This window comes from Passer montanus, unplaced genomic scaffold (assembly GCF_014805655.1).
Source record: "Passer montanus isolate IOZ18808 unplaced genomic scaffold, ASM1480565v1 scaffold5, whole genome shotgun sequence".
NCBI lineage: Eukaryota > Metazoa > Chordata > Aves > Passeriformes > Passeridae > Passer > Passer montanus.
This window is the reverse complement of record NW_024369929.1, coordinates 3,871,206-3,894,887: the sequence shown is the minus strand read 5'-3', so window position 1 is coordinate 3,894,887 and position 23,682 is coordinate 3,871,206. Positions and strand designations below refer to the sequence as shown.

Genomic DNA, 23,682 nt, shown 5'->3' with positions numbered 1-23,682 from the left:
TTCCATCCCCTCTCTACAGTCCTGCAGGGCTCCAGACCTCCCTGGCAGACCTCCCTTCCTCCCAGCCTGGGCCACAGATCCACCACAGGATTTCTGTCCAGAGGCAGGGTTTCAGGATGCCAGGGTTCACAACATGAGGTTTCATCAAGGTTTCCCTGTTTCGGTTCCACATTCCTTTACTTTCTCCAGTGTATGCAGAACACCACAGGTTAGAGCTACTGTGGTACGTAATCCAACCACCAAGGGAGCAGATAAAGTGATCCTAGAAAAGCAAACACGCCTGGGCAATTCCCATCAACCACCACCCTGGCCCACAGAAACATTTCAACAGGCCACGTTTATGACATGCTCAGCCTCTCTGAGCAGGAAAGCACAAAACCCAGATCCACAGGAAAAATTCCTCACATCCTGTTCAGTGGAATTCCTCAATTCCTAGTTACAATAACTAGGGAGGTGCTACTGCTACATTTTTGCTATGTAAGTAGTCCAGGTTTGCTTCTCCGGTGTCTTTCATTTTGATTTGACACAAGCACAAGGGAAAAGTGGGTATAACACACTAATATTCTTATTTGTCAATATTTAATACTTATTCTGCACTGTTGTGTACAAACTAGACACTCATCTGGGCATATACTACCTAGGCAGCAAACACTGTGATGAAGAAAATTGTTCTAACTGCATTTTCCTGGAGAAGATTTTAAAACCCGTTTTAAGCAGTTAATAATTTTAAGATGGACTTTTTGTGTATTTACCGTATTGTAGAAATAAACAGAATTTTCCTGGACTTGGTTCAAGGTTTTTGTATTTGTAATATTTGTTTTAAATGTAAAGCAAGAAAAAGCAAGTACACTGCTGTATTTCACAGAACATCTATTCTGTTACCACATGACAAAAACACCAACCAGACTAATAATTACTCTAATTCATTGAAGAGTATTTCTTTAAACTTGGCAGTGCAGTACAAAGAATTCCAAACGTAATTCTTAACATCCTCAGTCCAAAATACTGGCAGAGTTTAGAAGTCAGGCTTTCTCAAAAGGAATGTTTTTAACTTCAGCACTAACAGGGCTGAAATTATTGTAGAAAAAAAGTGTATTTCCTTTTTCCTTCAAACACCCACTGCCTTCTGCGCAATTCAGCCCAAGGTTATAGAAAACTTTATGTTCTAAGTTTGGTGATCCAAATCCTTCAGTCTTTACTTGGGCAAAACTCCCACTGAAATCACTGAAGTCAGTGGGAGCTCTGCCTGGGTAAGAACCACTGGGTTTGGCTCAGAAAGCTGAGGAGAATGTGAGTGAAAGTCATGGCTGCATGTAAGCAGCTCGTTTTTCCAGCCATGAAGATCCAAAAACAGATAGAATGGTCTGGGTTGGAAGGGACCTTGAAGATGATCCATATGCAACCCCCCTGCCATAAGCAGGGACACCTTCCACTGTCCCAAGCCCCATCCAACCTGGCCTTGAGCACTTACAGGAACAGGGCATCCACAGCTTCTCTGAGCAACCTGTGAGTGTGCTCAACCACCCTCACTGGGAAGAACTTCTCTCTTCTATCTAATCTAAACTTACCTCAATATACCAGTGAGCACCCTAATAATTTCATGTTACTTACATTAGGTTGTAGAACACTTATGACAAAAGGAAGAGAGAAGGGCTTGTATGACCATTGGTAGAATTAAGTGGCCAGGATGACACTAAATCTGTGTACAGTTACTGCTTTTCAGTACAACTTCTAACACAGCAAGAAAATATCTGGGACCTAAAATAAAAGCTTCTCTACAAAAAGGCAGGCAATGATTACTTGAATATGTATCTCTGCTTAGAGTTGTGTATCTCATGAGTGCAAGCTCTGCTTAAACCTCATCAATAGTTGTCCTACTGACAACTCACGAGACTCTGACAACTTATGAGAATCATGACAACTTATGAGAATCTATTCTTCAGTATGTCCTATAGCCCCTCTAGAAAATTTAGGTTCAGAGAAATGCTTCATAGAAAATGCAACACTTTGCTATTTTATAGATATAGTATCACAGATGTGACACGTCCATTCTGGGTCTTCAAGGCACCTCAGCACGCTTGCACTTGCCTGCATAAGTATATTTTCTCTCACACACAGGCACATGCACTCTGTGAGAATTTGGTCTGTGTTCTCAGATTTGGACAGCCCTAAACACCACCAGTGTTGTGAGAAAACAGATGTGGGAGTAAAGAGTGAAAACTAGTCCATACAGAAGGGAAACAATTAAAATGAATTTACAATTAAGCATTATTTGAGTAAACCCATGTAAGCCACTCTTTGACATTCTACACAACTGCATTTTAAGCATCGTGCTTAATTTTTAATTTTTCTGCATGTTTTCCTTCTCCCTCTTTTTAACTTCTTTTAAATTTAGATTCAAACTCATAAGTAGCTTTCCAGCCTATATGAACTCAACTTTTAATATATTAACTGAATACTTCTACTCAATTTGCGCTTAAGACCTTGATAAGACTGAATGACATACCACTACCAAAATAACCTAACACCTTAAGTTCTTTCATCAGCTTCCTCTGTTCTGCATCTGTAAGAAACCAAGAAAAACCATTCTCAGCAGAGTATCAACAACACACTTTATTTTCCAAAAGATTTATGTCAGGTTTACCTGAAAGAAGCCAACAGACACATCTGAGAAAAAAGTCATGTGTGATAATTTGTTATGTCACTCTTGTACTTACTTAAAAGTGTGGGCAAAGGCAAGCAAAAATTAAATTTGTAAAGTCAATGGTCCTGCAAATGGATTAGCAGGCACAGTTAGCATACACAAAAGCAGTGAGGATGGAATTTATCTTGGAGATTAACACTGAGGTATCACCTTGTGCCACTTCACACAGTGTTGGTTTAAACCTCTGTGGCACTTTTCTCCTTTTCTTTTTGGCAAGTGCTGAACTATTCCACAGCAGATATTCCCATCAATTGCATCTCCTGCTGTTTTAAAACCAGTAGAGGAACTAAACTCTCCCTGCTGTTGATGCAGATCAGTGCATTTCAGAAGGGACAGAGGATAACAACAGGAAACAAGTCAGAGGACAAATAAATATTGCTACTTAAGCCTTCTACATAACTGGAAAACACTAACTCTTCAAATAAAAAATACATGCTGTTCTACCAGGCTGCCATGATAGATCTTAGAAAGACACAGACAGTTTTATGGTCTTATAAGTGTTCTTTGCTGAAAGGGAAACTTGGAAGCAATAAAGCATTTTCTTACAACTGAAGCCTGACCACAACTGCTGCCAATTCAACAGTAAACTGACTGCAGCTATGTGGAGTCAGATGGTTTCAGCTTCACCACTACAGGGAAACCAACTCTTGTAGCCTGGCACAACCACTATCTGGAAATGTGCCATGATTGTGCATTGAGTTAAGCTCCAGACAGACTGTAAGGGCTGAACTTTAAACCATTTGTATTTTTAATGTACACAAATAAATTTATGGCTGCATAAAAACTGTCATGCTTCAGGGATTAACCTGTAATAACCTCTCCTGCTATGTTAACAAAGACATTTAAAATCTGCCTCTCCAAGTTACACAGGATTCAGGTTAATGAAGGCAATTCAAAAAGAAATTTTAAGGCCTCATTATATCTAATAAGGGATTAGTGACACCAGCAATTTTTTAGACCATTTGTGGACACTTTGATGCTGCCCTGTGGCTTGGGACTCCCTCATTTTACTTCAGGATTCCCAGATGAACCTCAGGTTGGTAAGGTGAACAGAACATCACAGAAGTGAATGGCATGGAGGACTTGGAAATGGAAATAACTTTCAGAGTGTCACGCCTTGTAGGCATTCTACCATCTAACAGTTTTGTGTACCCCTATTTAATAGATGAGAAAAGGTCTGTTCTCATGAGGCAGAGTTTACCAGGAAGGGTATCTACAGCTGAGCAGTGTTTTGTGATCCGACCATAGATAAAAACCCAACCATAAGTTTCCTACTTAAGTTAGGCAAAGACAAGAAATATATTGGCAGAACAGGAACTAGTCAGTGGGAAGTTTTAAGACCTGACCAATATTAAACACCCTGGAAATGTAACTAGCTTCCCTATGCATTTGAGACAGGCACCACAGTTTTTGAGAACAGGGGATAAAGCAGGAGAAAGGGATCCTATTAGAACTCCATCAGGAACACCTGACAGCACAAGGCCATCTTGCCTCTGTTAGAGCATCCATCCAGAAACTATCTGTTCTCAATGTCACAATGTCAGAAAAGCTTTATTGGAGATATTTCATTAACCACACAATAAAGGATCCCTGTGGTACAAGGCCATACACAACAGTGCTACAAGGGTCAGCCTGTGTCATCAAAACCAGAGCAGCCGCAGAAATTAATCCATGCACAGAGGCAACTAAAGCTGGCAAAACAATTCTGATGACAGTCCAAATCAGAAAAAAAACATCCAAAAATAGCTGAAGGTTTCCTTTTCTCTTAGTTACTATTGTAAACTTCACGATCTTACACATTTTCTGGGAAATTGTCAAATATTCAGACTATCCAACTTTATCAGTTTTCTTCCCAAACAAAAAGTGTAGTCCTAAATTTAACTACTTATCTCTGTTCCTTCAAGGATAGAAGGAAATATAACAGGAAGGAAAATTGAAATTGTCATAAGAAAGATCATAAGAGAAGGTGACCTGAAACACGAACTTGGACATCCTTACCCACAAGGACAATTCAAATCTTATATTCTAATATGACTATTAAAGCTTCTAATTTTTTTTTTCTGTCTAGACAAAACAGTAAAAATACCAGGAAGAAAATTTAGTTACATTTTTTAGAGATTCAAGGACATGAAGTTTAGTTTTATTCCTTACAAGAAATGATAAGGTTTCCTCAGTTTCCATTTTATCTGAAGAGGTTCAACAAAGCCATAGTAGAAACCAATCTAAAGGATAGAAGTAAAAGTCCAAGAAAACTCCAACCACCCAACTGGCAATGCAGACATGCATCTGATCACGTTGCACAACTGCTGATGAGACCTCACAAACTGGGGGGTGTAGTTGGGCTTTTTGCAGCCACCAAGGACACACAAGGCTGCAATCCCCCACAAATGGTGTCTGCTTAACTGAGGAGCAATACTGCATTCCATTTCCTATGTAACTGAGGAGCAATACTGCATTACATTTCCTGTCCAGAAGATGCTGTAAAATGCATTTGAAATTGCAATTCATGTTCACTTGTCTCACAATACTGCATTACATTTCCTGTCCAGAAGATGCTGTAAAATGCATTTGAAATTGCATTTTAGACACAATGAATACTTTATTGACACAATGTCACTGACACACTTTGTCAATAACAAGTCATATAAAAATAAGCTAAAAACTCTATTCTTTGTCTGATTCAGGAAGTATTTTTTAAATGGTATGTTGTGCTGAAAGAAAAGAGACCACGAAGAAACACAATGATTTCATTTATATGTACAGTGGTAAGCATCACTGTGATCCTCTGAAGCAGCCCAGCAATGGTGTCTCAGAGGCAATTGTACGATAATTACCAGTAATTATCAGGTAATTATCGTACAATTAGTTCAGATTGGACAAAAATTAACTCCCTCCTCCATATCTCCAAGTTTGATAATTCAGTGAGTGAATAATGTATTAAAAGTGCTAAGTAATCTCTGAGACAAAGGCTTAATAGTCTCATAGATTCAAAGCAAAAAATGGCAGATGTTATTAAAAAATCTTATCATTAAAATGTAATTTAATAAATAAATGCATAAAAATCAGAACTTATGAAGCTGCAGGACTCTTACAAATGAAATGGACAACATGTCTGCTGAATTTTAGCTCTATTCTAAAATTTAAAAAGGCTTGCATGGACTTTAGTAAGCTCTTACTATTTTTAGAAATGTCCCACACCAGATGTTTTTTTCATTCCTTATGTTGCAGGATACCACATTTATTTCCACATCCTCCCAACCAATGTACTTACAACTCAGCCATTGTACAGATATTTGTACAATGCACATAGGGAAATTTGCGTCTAATCAGGGCAGAAGGATCTGGCTAATGATATCTTTCCTAAATCTTGTCATTGAGATCAAAACCCTAATAATGACAATTTTAAATTGGTGGCCATTTGGCTTTCAGAATCTTTATCTGAGCCAAGACTTCACCTTGACATCCCCAGTGCTGATTCTCCACTTGCTTCCCTGCAATGTCTCCCTAATGAACTCTCCAGTAGTTTCCACAAGGCTGATTGTTTTTCAGGTCATTTCCTTACTTTCCTTGGCCAAATCCTCCTAAAGCAAACAATGTTTTAACAGCATTCACTTCTTACTTTCTAAAATTTTGCCAAATCGCTTAAGATGAAGTAGAAATTTCCTTCTGACTTGAAGGAGAAGTAGGAGTATTTTCTAGCACCATTAGTTTGTTCTCCAAGAATATCTTGTCCTCACAGGAAGATGTGAAGTGTGAATTTTAACTTGCTCACCAGGCATTCCCAGCCTTCTCTTCGATAGCAGGAAGAACCCAAAACTTGAAACTTGAGTGAGACCAGTGCTATACTACTATTAACATTGAAATTTGTGCTTGCAAGTTCTGTAGTGTTTATTCTTCACTAAAATACAGCTTCACCAGGTCCTTAATGCTTATTTAACAACTAGAAACAGCTGCAGATGTTAACTTTTGATCTCATCTGCTCTCAATCAATTCTTAAAATGAATGGCTGCATATACAGCTGGAGCTACACCAACTGCCATTCTTTCCAAGGACTAATGGACTTCTGTGCATCAATACTGGCTTCTGACAACATGGAAAAATGTATTAGGTTTTTTCAAGTAACTCCCCACTTTTTCAGTGCACTGAATGTTTTATAAACAGGTATTTAGAGATTCTTCTTTCCTAAAACTGCCTTTGGGAAATTCATAAAAGAACTAGATGGCTCATTTGTCACAAGTAGAATATATTGCAGCGAGAATGACAAAACTGAAAGATGCCAAATGATTCAATGTATCCACTACTAAAGCAAAAATTATGGACGGGAAAAGCCCACACTTAAGTAACATTTATTAACACCTTTAAAACTGTGTGACAGCTAGGTAATTTGTCAGAATTAGAAGAAGAAACTAGAACTGTACTTGAGAGGTTCCTTCAAAGCCTCTCAGTATTCACAGAGCTATGTAGAGGGAGATTAGTACCTCTAAAACTTTTTAATTTCTTATGAACAAGTCATTATGACTGTTTACCTTAAACCGAATCCTAAGCATGGTTTTAGTTATTAACCATTTTTACATGGTTAGGAACCCTCTCTAATCTGAAAATCAGAAGTGGTGGTCATTCAGAAAGAAGGGACAGGACACAAGCCAGCCTCTGCTGCCATGGTCTAAGTAGAGATAATCCCCAATCGCCACACGGTGACAGCTGGATGCATTAGGAGTTTTCTTAATTTCACTACCACAATGCTGCTGTCATTTTGCTTTGCTTTAGCTTTGTTCATTCCCTGAACCATAATAAAGCAGCTGAAGAAATATTTCTATTTCTTGTGTTGATCCTTCCTAATTATTGGTTTCTTTGCTAATGCACTGTTCATCACCAATAGCCAAGCAACAAACCTAACCCATTACAAGCATTTGGTATGTGCTCTGCCAGGGATCCTCAGGATAACACTGAAGAGTTCACCTTGAAGTACTGAAGAATCACCTGAATACTCAAAATTTTCAAAAGGATGAAATGCAGTCACAAAGCAAATGACACTGTAACCACCTCATGTCACGAGCAGAGTACATGTGAGCAATCCTCAATGGCATGGGCAGCATGGACCCATCACCTCTGTGTCACCTGGGCAGCATGGACCCATCACCTCTGTGTCACCTGGGCAGCATGGACCCATCACCTCTGTGTCACCTGGGCACCATGGACACATCACCTCTGTCACCTGGGCAGCATGGACCCATCACCTCTGTGTCACCTGGGCAGCATGGACCCATCACCTCTGTGTCACCTGGGCACCATGGACACATCACCTCTGTGTCACCTGGGCACCATGGACACATCACCTCTGTGTCACCTGGGCACCATGGACCCATCATCTCCTCTCTTCAGTTCCTCCACAGCACCAAGAGAATCTGTGCCTGAGGTTCTCACTATCAAAATATATAAGGAAATGTTTAAACAAAATTGTCTTCAGATTAATGCATTGGCTCCAACAAGATAATTCTGCCATTTCAGCAAGAATTTTTCATTTAATGAGGAAATAGGAAAAGTTATTTGTATAGTTAGTCTGTGTCCTTTTGCTTTTCTAGAGGATATTGGCTCATAGTTAACATCAAAACACTTGGTGCCCCTGGCTAGAATGCTTCACTATCACCTGCTCATTCAAGCACTAAATAAATCTCAGTTTTCAAGTACTTACAAGCAAGAGTCCAGCACGTGTTTCAGACATTGTGTTCATCTACAGATGTTTATACATCCTCCACACACCAAATGTTACCAAACGTGGCTTTGTTGTCTCTGCAACAGTTACTTAATGCTCATTTGAAATGTTTAGTGAAATAACTACATTAATAGAAAGATCTTTCCTCAGAGGGGGTGATTTCTTATGGTAAATCTATTAACTGTTTGGGATCAAAATGCAGCATTTCCACATGCTTTTACCATTGCTTCTGAAATTTCAATTCCCAAGGTGCAAAGAGGCAATTTTATACTAAATACCAAGCTTCCTACTACATTATCATCTACCTGTGATATTAGTCAGCACCTTTTCAAAAACCAGTTTTAAAAAACCTTTTCATTTGATTAAGAATTTGAATAACAAAAGGATTAGTCTTGAAGTCAAAAGTGTTTGAGGATTTATTCCCATCATCATGACATTTAGGGAAGAAATCTCATGAAATATGGAAGTAAACATTATGCTTCAGTCAAAAAGCAGTTATGGTTGGAGGATTAATTTACTGACTCCTAATTCACCTCATTCTCCTGTGACTGCCAAATAGGTAGGCGTGGAAATTTGTCAAAAAACCTCTGTCTCTTGATAAAACCCTCCTCACAACCCACATGCTGGGAAAATAATACCTGTAACCCATGAAGAAACAGATCGACAGCTTCAGGCAATGACATACACAGGCAAACCTTTAATTGAATACTCTCTCATGCTTCACTTTCATGTGTCTCATTTAGCAGGGCTCTTTAAAGAGAAGCAATGTAGCTGCTGTCAGTGATCTAATTGCTGTGTTGGTGCCCTTGGGTCCTTACACACCAGTGAAGGATGATTGATCCCTGCTGCTGTTGTTTTGGCTGCCATGAGCAGCAAGTGATACTGAAGGAAAAATGGAGAAAGCTACAGATCAAGTAAGGACAGGGATATGTGTCACGTACCAGTCCCCTTCTGCCCATGGTCTTTCCACCATGCATTGAGGATTTGCTTTTTGTTGCTGATGGCTGCACAACTGCCCCTAACTCTGTGCTCAGAGGCTCTGAGCAGCAGCTCAGTGAGCAGTGCAGTAACCCACCTCCAGCAGTGCTCCTCCAGGAAAGCTGGTAGAGAAATTCCATTTGGACTTTTAACAGCAAAACATTTGTTTAGTTACTCAGCAGTCTCTTTTGTGTGCCAGGTCTCCCTTCAGAAAGGCCAGGGAATTCTAATAATCAGCTTGTCTCCCTAAAATGGGAACATCATCCACAGGCAGAACCTAACGGTGCTGTAACAAAATGCAAGATAATCTCACAGGCTGGGGGGAGCGGGAAGTGTTTTAAGAAGTGGTATCACTTAAAGGCAACCACCAGGAGTTTACAAGAATTTCCATTCTTTTAATTAAAGATTTTATGAGTCTTGGAACACATTCCTGTGCCCTATTATACATCAGAGCACTTAAAAATTCAGAGCCTTATAAAATTGCCATAAAGAGATAGGAAAACCAAGGGAGTCTTTAGAAGAAAAACCTATTTATACAATGACTGTTATGATTTAAAAAACAATTAGTGTGACTTATTTTACTTACTATATTTTCATTTCCTCCTTTTCTGTTGTTTGTAACTACCTTTCAATACATTCTAATATTAGCTACCTGCCTTCTAAATTCATTGCTCCATTTATATGCTCAGCATGTTTGGAACAAATATTAAAATCCTCAAAAAAGGAGCTAAATTCACTGTGCCAGAAGAAAAGGCATTTACATTACAGTGATAAAAATACATTCATTAGAATTCAATTTTAAGTGAATTATTACTTCAAAAAGCAAAGGTGGAAAAAAAATCAAGCAAATAAAAAAAATGGATACTGATAATGAAATATTATTAGGAAAGTATTCTGTAAACTATTAGTTTCTAGAGAAAATAGTATTTCCAGGTGCAAAATTCATGGTAAATTCATTTAAACATATGTCTATCTAATAAGTAATCCAACAAGTTTCTGGAACTGCTTTTAAGAAAATGGTCTATGAACCATGTCTCAGAAACAAATTAGCTCATCCATCACACGTAACCCTTTCTTTGGTAATGACTTAATGAATTTAGCTTCACTATGCTAGGACTGAGCATGATACTGTAATTACTGTGGGAATTACTGTAGCCCTCAATCCATCTTTTAGATGTTTATGGCAAGGAACAAGAAGCTCAGCACAGCCTGATCCAGAGCCCAAAACCAAACGACTCTGGATCTAGAGAACTACTGGGGAAGTACCCCTACAGACTTTGGTCAGTGCACACAGCTCTGCTGGGACTGCAGTCCTGCCTTTCCCACCAGAATAGGCAGGGATACACCATAACAAAAACACAGTTGGAGTCACTTTGCTAGAATGTAGTTAACTCTAAACAGAACATTCTACTACACCAAGTTTATACCAGAGTTTTTGAAGCAAACCAGGTTGTACTGGTAATACAGACAACAAAGCTGGGGAGAGTGAGGCAAGAATATCAGAGGTCAAATAAATGTGCACTGTGGTACTTACACCAGTACACAGAGCATATTCTTATAATTTGGCCAAGGCTGTGGATATTTACTTGACAGGATTATTTTTCAACTATCGTATGTCTCACTTTCAGATGTTTTACTGGTGATGTCAGTAGTTACTGCCATATGTAAATTACCATCTCTTTTTTCTAAGCAGGTAATTTTAGAGTAAATCCAAATAACTTTCTTTTATGTATGCTAAATAAATAAATCGTTCAATCCCTCCTTAGTTACCAGTCCACAAATATTCTCAAACATTCTCATGCTTCATAAACAGAAGGGTTAAGGGTGATGTTTTATGGGAAAGTTAACAGTCAAGGTGATGTATCAATTTCTCAGGAGAATCAATGGAAAGCCTATTAACCTTGGCTTGCAGATGGAAACACTCAGGTACAGAGATGAGGAATTATTTTTGCCTGTATGTCAGTGGGAGAAATGATGTTTTCTTATACGCTGGCCCTGTGGAAGTCAGAGATGGAAATGCCTGTTTTATTGGGCTGCACCATGACTGTAGGTGTGGCATCAGCTCAACTCGATCGTGGTGACTGGGCAGACACAACTGAACTACTTCATCTCTTGGCCATACAGAGCTTCTTTGAGACAGTGCTCAGATATAAAACCATTCAAGTGCTAGAAAGGCTGGTTTTTCAAGCATATTTAAAAGTTTCTCTTACTGATAATGTTTCGAGCCTCTGAATTTTATTTTACCTGTGTGGTCCAGAACTTCATAAGTAACAGCTCTTTAACAGCACAACCTCACAGGACTCTCATAAGGATAAAAAAATTGAAGATGACAAAATCCACAGATACAACAGTCATTATGGCCAGGCCAGTATGGATGGTAAGCTACAGCCGAATGCAATAAATGAAGACCACCAACAGTCATGCAGCACAAGCACTGCCATGTTCATTCTCCATGCTGCCCTTTCACAGAACTGGTCAAAATCACATGAGCTGCTGCAGGTGTGACCTGCTGGGGAGCTCCCTGCGTCTTCACAAGTGCAGCAGCTCTGACCACAGAACACTGGAAGATTCAGCTCAGTAAGGTCAGAAACTTTACTCCAGTAAGCCTCAGCAAAGAGAGCTCCTCTCTGACAAGAGAACAGTCGGTCAAGAGCGTCAAAAGGACTGTGACCTCAAGGTGTTTGCAGTCTTTTGTGTTTAGGTTTGTTTGGGGCTTTTTTGTATTCTTGCTTTTTGCTTGAGCAAGATCAACAAGGGAGAGCTCCATTCATATCGTACCACACAAAAGTAAGTAACAACACTGAGTTGAACACTGAGTTGTTCACTGGGATGAACACTGAGCTATTTCTTACCGTGGGTTGCATTTGTGCAGTGAGGATTGTGACACCTGACCCTGATCAGTGAATGATCTTTTAAAATGCTGCTAAGTTTGCTTTGCCTCTCTGGTTCCTGTGGACAAGCTACACACACTGCAGGGAGGCTGAGCAGCGTGGAGGTGGAAATGAACAGGAGCTCATGGAATAAGCTCCCTCTGCACTCCTGTCGGTTTATTCCTGGTCTTGCAACGTGGGACACTGTGTGCAACTGCTCCATGTGTTGGCCCACAAGCCACAGATGAGAACCAGCAGTGTCTGCAGCACACCAAGAATCTCACTCAGAGCTGCTCAGGCTCCCTTTACTCATTTTAGAGGGTGGAGTGTGACTTTTTCACCCTCTCTATGCCCGAATTCCAAAGGGAAGCATTTCACATCTGTGAAATTTATTTATAATAAAAATATATTAAAACAACCCTTGAGGACACTGTTTAGTATCTTCTACACTTCATGTTGAACTACTTTATGAAGAAAGCTGAACAGCATCTAGTATTCAATACTCTGAAGCTGAACAGCATCTACAAATTTAAACAAAACTTTTGCTTCTATAAACAGCTTGATTAATGTGGCAAAACATGCTGTTATCTGAACTACTACTGCTCAAGGACTGAAAAGAATTAGGTATCTTAAAACTTGTTCCTGTTCACTTAAACATGCTGAAAATTCTGTGTTAAGTCATATATTATGTATATCAATGGTTACTTAGATTATGATTACTTATCACATTAAAATACAGATCAAATCAACACAGAAGTTATATGTGAGGCTTCCTTCCCATTGTCCACACATTTTTCCAGCTAGACTGATTTTTTTGGTTTTTTTGGTTGTTGTTGTCTTTCTTTTCTTTTTTTTTTTTTTTTGTTTTTTGTTTAAGTAATAGAAAACAATTCAAACCAAACTCAGAATGGTGCAATTTGGTTTTGCTTTATTGCTGAAAAGGCCAGGCTGGTGACTTTGCACACCTTCACTGACACCTGCACTGAGGCAGACAGGGCTGACAGTACCGACTTATGGTCAATTTGTATGGGATTAAAGAAGCTACTAAAATGGGAAAATTCAGTTGAAACAACTAAAATCCCAAGGCATGTGAAATTCCCAAATGCAAATATTTGACAAGTACTCTGAAAATACAATTTAAAAGGCTACCTGCTTTTGAGTGAAGAATAATGACAGACTTAGGAATACCTGAAAATACAGGGATGGGCTATTCCTCAGGAAAACTCCCTGCTTGCTCCAAGATTTCTCAAGCCCAATGTATCTACTCAAACCAACAATTTCCCTGCTACAGCTGATTCTAAACCACCAGATGAAAGAAGTGAGAAGGAAGAAAGCTTGATTAAGCATTGTTTTGTCATGAGTTCAGCATGTTCATCTGCTGAGAAACACACACACACAAGCTCTGGGCTTGGCCATACAAATGTGGTGCAAGTTGCAAATCTATACAACCTTATTTCCTTCCTGGATGGAAAAGTGATGCAATGTAGTTTCACTGACTTCATGCCAAGTCATGCCTTAAATCAACAACAAATGAAAAGCAGAACATAATCATACACACATTAGAACAAGTGTTAGGGGTTCCTTAAGAATTACATGGGAAACAACATACTTGAATGTTTGCTATTTTCTGTTTCTTGAACAGTAAAGTTCTGCAGCATTAAAATACAGACAAAACAAGCTGGCAAGAAAAGCAACTTCCCATTGACTTAATAATCTGTCAAAAACTGACACTTTTATGAGCAGAGCTTTTAAAAATACGTACCTATAAATCAATTAAAATATTCAGAGAAGTACACAAAACAGTTCAAAGGAGCACAAAACAACAATTCAGGTTCCTTTAAAAAATGGCTTCTCACTTATTTTCTCTGTCTTCAATTCACTCAACCACAGTGAAAAATCTTTACTGAGTAATTTCCTAGAGAAATAATATTTATGTAGCCAAGGTTCTGCAGCTGGAGCAGGAAAATGCACAAGATTATCAGGTGGTCTCTCACAATGCAGGACAAAGAAATATTACATTAATAACAGTAGACAACTGTATATTTTTATTATAAAATTTCCAAAAATTAGGCATATTAACATAATAAAGGAGAAAATTTCTCACTACCTATGCTAAAATCTACAACCTAAAATTCATTTTAAAGCAACAGGCCAACTTTTATATTGTCTGCTGTATTAGATGAAAAACTAAGAAAAAAACAGTCCAGTTTAACGTACTTGGCATATGGATCACAGTGCTAAAACATTCCACATTGCACTTTTACAGCAGAAATTAATTTCCAGGTAAGAACACAGCATTGCTTTTATTTTACTTGCTAACGAGGATAATTGGCAGGCAGCACTGCTGCTGCTCTAGATTTGCTCTTTATATGGATCTCTGAAGACCACATGTGCATGCAGTGGTGACAGAAATATTTTCCATATGAGCCACCACAGATTTTAAGGTCCCTCAGTCTGAACAAGGTGAGTCCATCTATCATTTTCTGTGCTCCATAACAATCAACCAGGAAGTTAAAAACTTCTGTGACAACTAGAGGGCAATGATCAGCTTCCAGTTGCTGTGATCATCAAACCATTTAAATTTGTTGAGACACTGCTGAAAACCTTTCCCTACTTTAACTAGATCAAAGGCAGCACAAGATTTCACTAAGAGACATTTTCTTGAAACAAAGCTGTTACAGATTCTCTTATTCAAACACCCTGAAAGCAAAATAAAGTTTATTTCTAGACATGTGAACTACACAGTGTCCTACACAGTGTTGGACAAGGTGTTTTTTCCAGGTCACTTACACCTTTACCAGGGAAAGTAATTGATCTGGAATTCATTAGGCTACTATTAAGTTATGACAGCACAAATAAAGCTTTAAAGCAGAATCATTGTTTTCAGAAGATTTACTTAAGGAAGGCATATTTACAGAACAAAATTATCCATGATTTGTTTACAATGCACAGCTACACATCCCATTTCAGGTAGAGCAAGGGTTAGTGAGCATCAAATGTGTTTTTTGCACGTAATTTCATTAGATGGAATATTTTATATCAAATAGTACCATGCCTGCTAAGTTATTTCCTAAATGGCAAAAGAGTAGCAGAAAATTTCTGCTTTGGTATGAAATAAGTACTTGATGACAAACTGCTCTGATGAGGACAAAAATCTGGAAAATGGCTCTTCATAAATCAAGCAGCAACTTTTTAAAGCACATAAAGAGCTGTTCTATTCCACTGTTGAAGATTTAGGAATTAGGAATATTAGGAACACATAAAGTCCCTCTTTGATTATACGATATAGAGTTTTTTAATAATCAAATTCTTTCTGCCCTGCCCCAGACTAAACATTACATGTATTTGCACAAAAAGAATGTTATTAAAGTAATGAAGCCTGGAGTCTTTACATGCTCACACCCCCAAAATGTATCCTGTGCAAAAACTTTTTCACTAGCACACATTTTTGCAGAAAATATGAACAAAACAATACCATCTACTGCTGCAGAGTATCATATTTCTCTGTATGTTAGTAAAGAAAAATTCACAAATTAGTCATCTCTCATAGAAAGCGTATTGTATATCAAATCCAGAGAAGTTAAGTTTCAAACTATTCTCATATAGTACCTTTTGGCTTTTACAAAGAAAAAAAGAAACCAAACCAAACAGACCCAAAGCAAAAAAGCAAACAAAAATCCCCCAAACAAAACAAACCCCCAAAACTAAACCAAAGCAAAAGCTTTTTACACAACACAAACACCACAATCTAAAACCTCTGACAGCATAAAAATCATTCACAGTCCATCTTAACAGATACGAAAAAAATGCAACTGTGACACGACGATTTTTGACATTGTACTTTGCTTACCTCACCCCCAGGTCTTGCTACCATTGCTGTTTGAAAGCAGAGCAACGTTAGTATCAGGTAGCTGACAAACATTATTACCCAAAGTTAGAGCTACCCTGGAGGAGCAAACCCTCTGCCAAGTACTAACAGCTAGCAGATGCACTTGTGTCTCAGGATCACAGCCCTGAGCTCTCGTAGGTACGAGTCTGTCTCCCTCTCCCCCTTTCTCTCGCACTCACGGTCCGACCAGGAGCTTTGCTCTCAGCCACTGCTCTGAAGACAACTGGTAAGTTGATCTCTTCATGTAATGACTTCTCCCTGCTGGGGGAGGGGGCTCGGCCAGCACTGAGCTGGGGGGCTGCAGTCAGTACGGAGCGAAGGGGAGGGACAGAAATGGTCACTGCCAAGTTATGCATCTGCTGTGATTCATGGAACAAGCTAAACGGTAACCTTTAATGCACGAGGAGCTTTGGCAAAGCGTTATTGACTTAGGCAGGCATGATTGGAGAAACAGGCTAAAGCTGCTGCAAGAGATGCCTGTTGATGGTTAGACGGCATGTGCTACTTAAAGGTACAGCACCTCCTTTTATGAACAAGTTTATAAAACATAGATCACGACTTAAAACATAGCCAGGAAGCAACCTATGGTTTTACAGCCAGCCCTACACCAGCACAGTCCGGCTACCCGAACAGCCTGATCCTGCTGCCTCTCATCCCTGGCCCCAGGGCAGCAGCCCAGGGGAACCCAGGTGCCCATTCACTCTCTAGAGTGTCACAACTGCTTCCTGAAATGGACCTCCTTCCTTTGCAACAATCCTGGTAGGGTATGGATGTTGTTCCTAGAGCAATCCTAGTAGGATATGGATGTTGTCTCTCTTTCAGTTGTGTATTATAGCTGAAGAAAAAAAATAAATTGATTTATAATGATCCAACCCATCAAATAACCTGCTTTGACTAAGCAAGCAAAAGTGCAAGCCTTTCTTAAAGTTCCAACTCCTGAAGTCAAAAAACCACACTACGGTCTCATCTTTCATGTAAATACATAGTTCTTATCCATATGGTTCCAGGGGATATCTCAAAAATACGACCCAAGAATAACCTGGTCTCATATGTCAGACAGTAAACCACATGAACTCACAATACAGGTACTTGAAAATATCTCAACATTTTAGGAGGCAGGAAATAAAAATGTTGGTGAAATTGAGAAGAACACCATTACTAAGTATTATATTTCTTTTTGTAATTTGGTGAGCTTTGTATACACAGCTGAGTATGTCAGACTCCTCAGGCTATTTTTAAACTAGCTTTACCAACCTATCTTTTCCTCTCCTATGAGAGGTGAAAGATAAAATAGTCTTCCTCAAAACTGCAATTAAATACAGTCAAACTCCCGAAGCAGTATAGGTAATTAGCATTCACACTGCTGCTGAAAGTCCAGATTCTGTTCTATTTGCATTTGGATAGCTGGCTCTTCGGCAAGGCAAAATCTGACCTCTACTAATTAGATATAATTTTCACTGTACATCCTCCCTCTCAGTTCTTTCCTTTTACAGACTCCCACTATTGCCCATAAAGATCCCACCTTCTCCTGCCTAACCTGTCTCGCAATGCTGTTTTCTCAGCAGCTCCAGAAAAGCCTGCCCATTTCTGCCTCCCAAATCAGCAGACCACCTTTCAGCTCTTCCCCTTTTGATACACAGCCTTGCAGCGCTGTGGTGCTGGCAGCACCACTGCAGTACCTGCGAGCACCATGCTCAGTGAGGGCATGCCAGGGAGGAGGCCCTGCAGTGCAGGCTGGCCAGGACTGGGGTCTCAAGGCACAAGAACCTTCAGGTGACTCCCCTTGAAGGAGCAGTACAAGCTTCGGAACGTTTAAGGAGGCAGAATGAGATTTTCAGTATGGACCTTGAGAGTGGTTCTCCTGAATGATCACAGGCTGGGGGCTCTGTAGAATGGTGACTGACAGCCCAAATCTGCAGCTTCTGAAAACTTGACACTGTAACCTTAATGGTACTTTCTGACAAAAATCATTGAGAACTTTCCATTACCATGTTCTCACAAACACAACATCTCCCTTCAAGACGTACCGTAAAGAAGTATTTTCTCCCCTTTTAAGGCAAGCTGAAGGTTTGCAGATTATACCGTGGTGCTGACAGCTAAATGCAGAGCTGCCATTACAGGTACTTCGTACACTGGCTGCCTATGGCAAAATCTTCAGACTGAAAATGTAAAGCCAAATAAACTTAAGGAAATTTTCCATCAAAACCCTGTCAGGAAGCCAATCTCTCCTTCCATATTTTTTTTAAATATCTAGATGTACCACAAAAGGAAAAAGGATAGTGAGCAAACTGCCAACTAAACTGGAGTTCAAAACGCTTCCAACAGAAGAGCTGCAAGTATGATACTCTGAAAATAGATTTAGTGCTTGAAAAAGTTTTAAAAGAACACACCATTTCAGACTGCAGTGTGTAACTGAAGCTCCAGTGAGGAAAGCTTTTTCATGCAAACTGACTACTGCTTCCATAAAATTAAACTGTCTTGTTTTGCTGTTCTTCACAAAATGAACTAGTTTTTCTGAATAAATATATAGCACAGACACAGTTGTCAATCTTCTTTAATGGCAGGCAGAAAAGCAAATTTAAGGAAATGAAGAGTACCTGTGATTTTAGTCTCCTCTCTGATGATCATTCCACAGAGCAGTATATTTTCTGCAAATAATGAACAATCTTACTGAAGTCCAACTGAATATTATTAGGATGAGTTTCTGAGCACAGAAAGCTGTACTACATTCCCATTTAATAAGTCATATAACTAATTCTTTCCATATGCATTTAATTTTTCCTCTGTGAAAAATACAGGCAGAATTCCCTGAATTTCAGAAGCTGGTGCTCTCTTCTCCATGTTAAGACAAGAGATCTGTTCATACCTGCTCCTGTGCCTTCAAGCTTTATCCCAGTGAACTGGATGGAATTGTGCTGGTTCATAAGCACAAGCACAGCCTTTCTTTGCAGCACAGAGCAACTTGAAACTTAACACTGTGCCCAACTTGCACTGCTGCAGCCATGGTCAGAACTTCTCTGCAAACCTCAACAATAACTACACTGCAGTTTACAAAAGTACTGGGGCAACAGAAATAATCAATTTATGACTGATGAGCTATTTCAGATATGAAATTGTGCAGTAGCAGATAGAGAAACCAAAATACTTTGCAACAGTTAAATGGAAGAAATAAGATGTCAGTAATTTCAACATAAATATGCCTTTGCTTTTACTTAGAAACATAGCAAAAATAATAGCATAACTATTTTAGGTATATAATTGAGATAGAAAGTCCAAAATTGTAGTTTTAAAAAAGAAAAACAAAAACCTAAACCAGAAAAAGCCATCACAATGTTTTGGGAGAAAGTTCCTATCTCTTACTCTTACAAATAAAAATACACAAAACAAAAAAAGGACCTTGTGATAGTACAGTCCTTATTAAGAAAGTACTGACATGCATCTGTGAAAAAATCAGCTGTCAGTCTCAAAGAGTTTGTAAATATCAATTAGTTTATGAAGTTTGCTTACTACCTTCCTCCTGAGGCAACTGCACCTGAATTTCAAAGAGAACAAGTTTGTTAAACTTCTCAAAAGTATCACAGCTACTGCTTTCTGCTAAAGGTATAGCAGCTTAGAAAGTTGACCAAATTCCTAATATAAAAAGTAATAATAGACAAAACGTGAGTCAGAAGAAACTTTTAAAGACTTCCTCTCTACTTTCTACAGCCTTAATGTTTGTAGTTTAACTCTCAAATTCTTAAAGCAATGGATTTCCAAAAGAAATGTGTACATTTGACTGTAAACTTGGGATTTAACTACAATGCTGGTCAAAATGCACTAGATGCACACTCATCCAGAATCCAAACACTCATCCAGAATCCAAAAACAGAAGAAAGAGGAGGAAGGTCTCCAAAGTAATTTCATTACACATCCCAAGTAACCTGAAGTAAGCAGAGAGAACTAATCTCATAGAACTGTAGCCTACACTTTGAGCAGCAAACACATCTCTACTTTTCCCATCAAGGTGCTAAACTCCTGAGTCAAACATGCAGTGATTCCTTCCCAAAAATCTCTCCATATTCTGTCTGATTCCATCTTCCCAGTTCACCATCTCTACCAACAGGACTGTTGGTGGATCAGATCTCAGCACACTGCCTGCCTCTAATGCACTGCAAATTAAAAGACTTAACACCAGCCTTGGTCAAAATCTACCCCTTCAGTAGACTAAAGGCTCATTTTTCATCACTGGGGGTCCATGCCAGGTCAAAAACACAGCACCAGCAGATCAGTTACGCTGCTGGTGCAAATTAGGTACAAATTAGAAGCATAGCTGCAGTGCTAGAACAAGGCTTCTCTTTCTCTGCAGATCTATAATGTATAAAAATGAACAAACTCTTTCTCAATAAATAGAAACTGTGCATCTTTATTGCCTAGATAAAAACAAATTCTGGGGAATCTGACTATTATACAGTAGATTTTTTTGATAGTTTATCTTATAAATGTGCCTGCTTTCAAAGTAATCCTATTAAACACATGCTGCCCATTAGAACCAAGTGAACCTTCAGTACATGTGGAGTCTTCCAGCTATCTGGACAGTGGTCCCACATGCTGAAAAGCTTGGGAAGCACACAGCTAGAGCAGACTTCATTCTATTTCTCTAGGTGTCTTTCAAGTACGCATACCATTTCTGAAAATGACCAATTGTGCATGGCTGATTTCTGCTACACAGGAAACTGGAACCATATAGCTACAGATTCTGTTAAATCTTGAGCTAAATGGCATGTGTATGAATTCTGAAAATTCATATGCAGCTCAAACTAGATAAGGAGCATCTCAAATAATTATGCATCCTCATGTCTCAAATATTTCATTTACTGCTGGATTAGCAACTCACAAAACTGATAAATACTTGAATAAACAGCTGATGAGTCTCTGAGTAACCAGAGCACATCCAGTATAATTTAATTTGAAATTTCCCTTCCTGAATCCACCAACTGAAACAAGTTCAGTACTGTCAAATGTTCTCATGGGACAAACAACTTGTCTAAATTCAGGGAAATTCACTTCTCTACTATATAAGGAGGAGAGTTAAGCCCAAAATGACGGCATAAAATTGTTTGGTAGTCTGAAAACTTTTCTTAAGTCACTTAGCATGCCATTTTATTTGTCAGCAGTTATATATAATTCTTAACCCTTGGTATATTAAAATCAGTATATATATATATATATATATATATTAAGGAGTTCAGTTTTAATTTTAAAGTATAAAATCCCTACACAATGGCACAAAATCCAGAAATACTGTTTGCTGGTAACAAGGTGTAAATAAATCTAGAAATAATTCTAATAGGAACACGAAGAAAAAAATTACTTCTTAAAAGGTCACCTAGAACAAAGGAAGTAAGGAAACATTCTCTATGTGCATTTTGAAAGACAAATGGTGCTGATTACTTTATCCCCATACTCAGACTGTCTACGTGGGTTAAAGCTAGCAATAATACCAGTTCTAATCTTAAAGGCCCATCGAGAGACATAAAACCAGACTGCTTAAGAAATCTGGTTGTAAAAGCACATCTGTGCAGCCAACACCATCACATGGCTGGAAAACAATCAGAATTCCAACAAGAACCAAGTGAATAAAACCCACAGAAAATTCCTTCATTGTGAAAGGAAGATTTTCTTTGGAAGATTTCCTACACAGTTCTAAATCTCTTCAATACAATAATTTCATACTTGTGTGGAGCATGTCTCAAATAAGTTTCCAACAATGTTTCAGGGAAGATTTCCTAACAATGAGCTACTTCTCAATTAATATATTACCTATTTTTAGGTACAGCTCCATGTGCTAGCTCCTGTCCAATGCCATAGCACTCATCACAAACTTAGCTGCCTGGGTACCAGTGTTAGAACCCTGCCAGGCCACTGGCAGCATAGCTGGGTTATATTTGGTTTGCCTTTTTCACTGGCATTTTGCAAACCACTTAAAACTGCTGGTTTAAATACAATGCCAAAGGATTTGAGCAAGCATCCAAAAAATAACAAAACAAACAATATGGAAAATAAAATTTAAAAATATATTTACCTCATCTTTACTTTTTTATCCACTTAAAGATTTTTGCAGTTTGCCATACTGTCGGAAAGCTACATGGAGAAGGAAGGCACACAGATACATAAATTCCCCCAGAGACAAAAAGCAAACAACCCCAGCCACCATTTCCACCAGCAGTTTTTTCTATTTAAGTTTGCATATTTGTCATTATTTGGTTCAGAAGCGTGTTTATAATTAAGACTTATCATTTTATCCAGCACCAAGAAAACAACAACAAAAAAATGCAATGATAAGGTTTTCAGCGCCTGTACTTAACCTCAACTATCGGAATAATATTTTGAATTCCAATGCGCGATGCCTCCCAGGAGCAAGGTGCCACCACAGCCAACCTGGGCTGCTTTGACAGTCCCAAGGGCCTCCTGCAAACTGACATCAGCAACCTGGGCTGGTGATGGTTGTTTCTCGGGGAACAGGGCCTGGCTTGGTGTTCAGGGGCCTGTGGTCCTAAGTTGGCTTCCGCCTCCTGCATCTGATTTTGTTTTTTTTTTGTCTCACAGCTTCAAAGTAAGTAGGTGTTTCATAGTGATTTAGTTAATTTATTTTTAATCAGAAAATGTGTGGTTGATTTGAAACTCTTTGCTTGTCTTTCAATCTCAGTGAATTCATTTTTCTAATATTATACAGTGATTTTTTTTTTCACTGAGAATAACTGATATTCTTCTCTCTTATGAAAGATTTCAGAGATAAAAATTTGCAGTGCAACATTCTGCACAATATTCTAGACCGGAAATCTAATTCATACAAAATATGTAATGTTTCAAATTCCAAAACACATTATGTGCAACTGGATCAAGACAATACTACAGTATCCAGGCTAAAATGTGTTGGTAAATGGCATTAAACAATTCAAAGTGCCATGGAACCCTAATGACTACATTTCCAAAGCCAAAGTAGACAAAGAATTAAATCAAGCACTACTCTTTGAATGAGAATATTTATTATAAAGTGTTACCAGGGAATACTTACCATTCATCTTTAAAAAACTTTTAAAATCTTATTCTTAGGACATGTAATATATCGTAACTGATCAAGTTTTGTTTGCAACCTAGAGACACTAAAGATAGTGTTCAGTAAGGAATGGATTTCAAGTTGCTATACTTTCTTTCTAGGAAAAAACTTGACTTTTTCTTTTCCTCTTAAAAATTTTAACTGTGAAGGATTCAAAGTCAGATACTATACTCAGTAAATATTCTCATATGCATATCTGGAAGAACAACATATTTAAGAGGAAAGTTTTTTAGAAATTCCTATGCATGATCACCTATTCTATGTATTATTAGGCAGAGCATAATCACCTTCTGAAGGTATTTTAGGAGATTATCAATTAGGCCCATCAGTACATCTGTCCTACCACCCCAAAATTTTCAATCACTGCCTTTCAGTCTGTGTAGGAGCCACAGACTATTCCTTTCATCGTGGAGAAAAATATAGGACACATCC

At 38.5% G+C, this 23,682-nt stretch overlaps 1 protein-coding gene across 3 annotated transcripts in view; it reads right to left on the bottom strand.

Moving 5' to 3' along the window:
- The window catches only part of THSD4 (thrombospondin type 1 domain containing 4), a 233,285-nt gene that overhangs the window by 75,346 nt on the left and 134,257 nt on the right, over positions 1 to 23,682 (bottom strand). Inside the window, exon 1 of one of the 3 annotated variants that reach the window (XM_039723243.1) lies at positions 16,116 to 16,321. The exons of the other annotated variants lie outside the window; for them this stretch is intronic. Coding sequence (XP_039579177.1) covers positions 16,116 to 16,187 — 72 coding nt within the window. The 5' untranslated portion in view covers positions 16,188 to 16,321. Of the gene's footprint in view, positions 1 to 16,115; positions 16,322 to 23,682 lie in introns of those variants that run through there. 3 annotated transcript variants of the gene reach the window in all.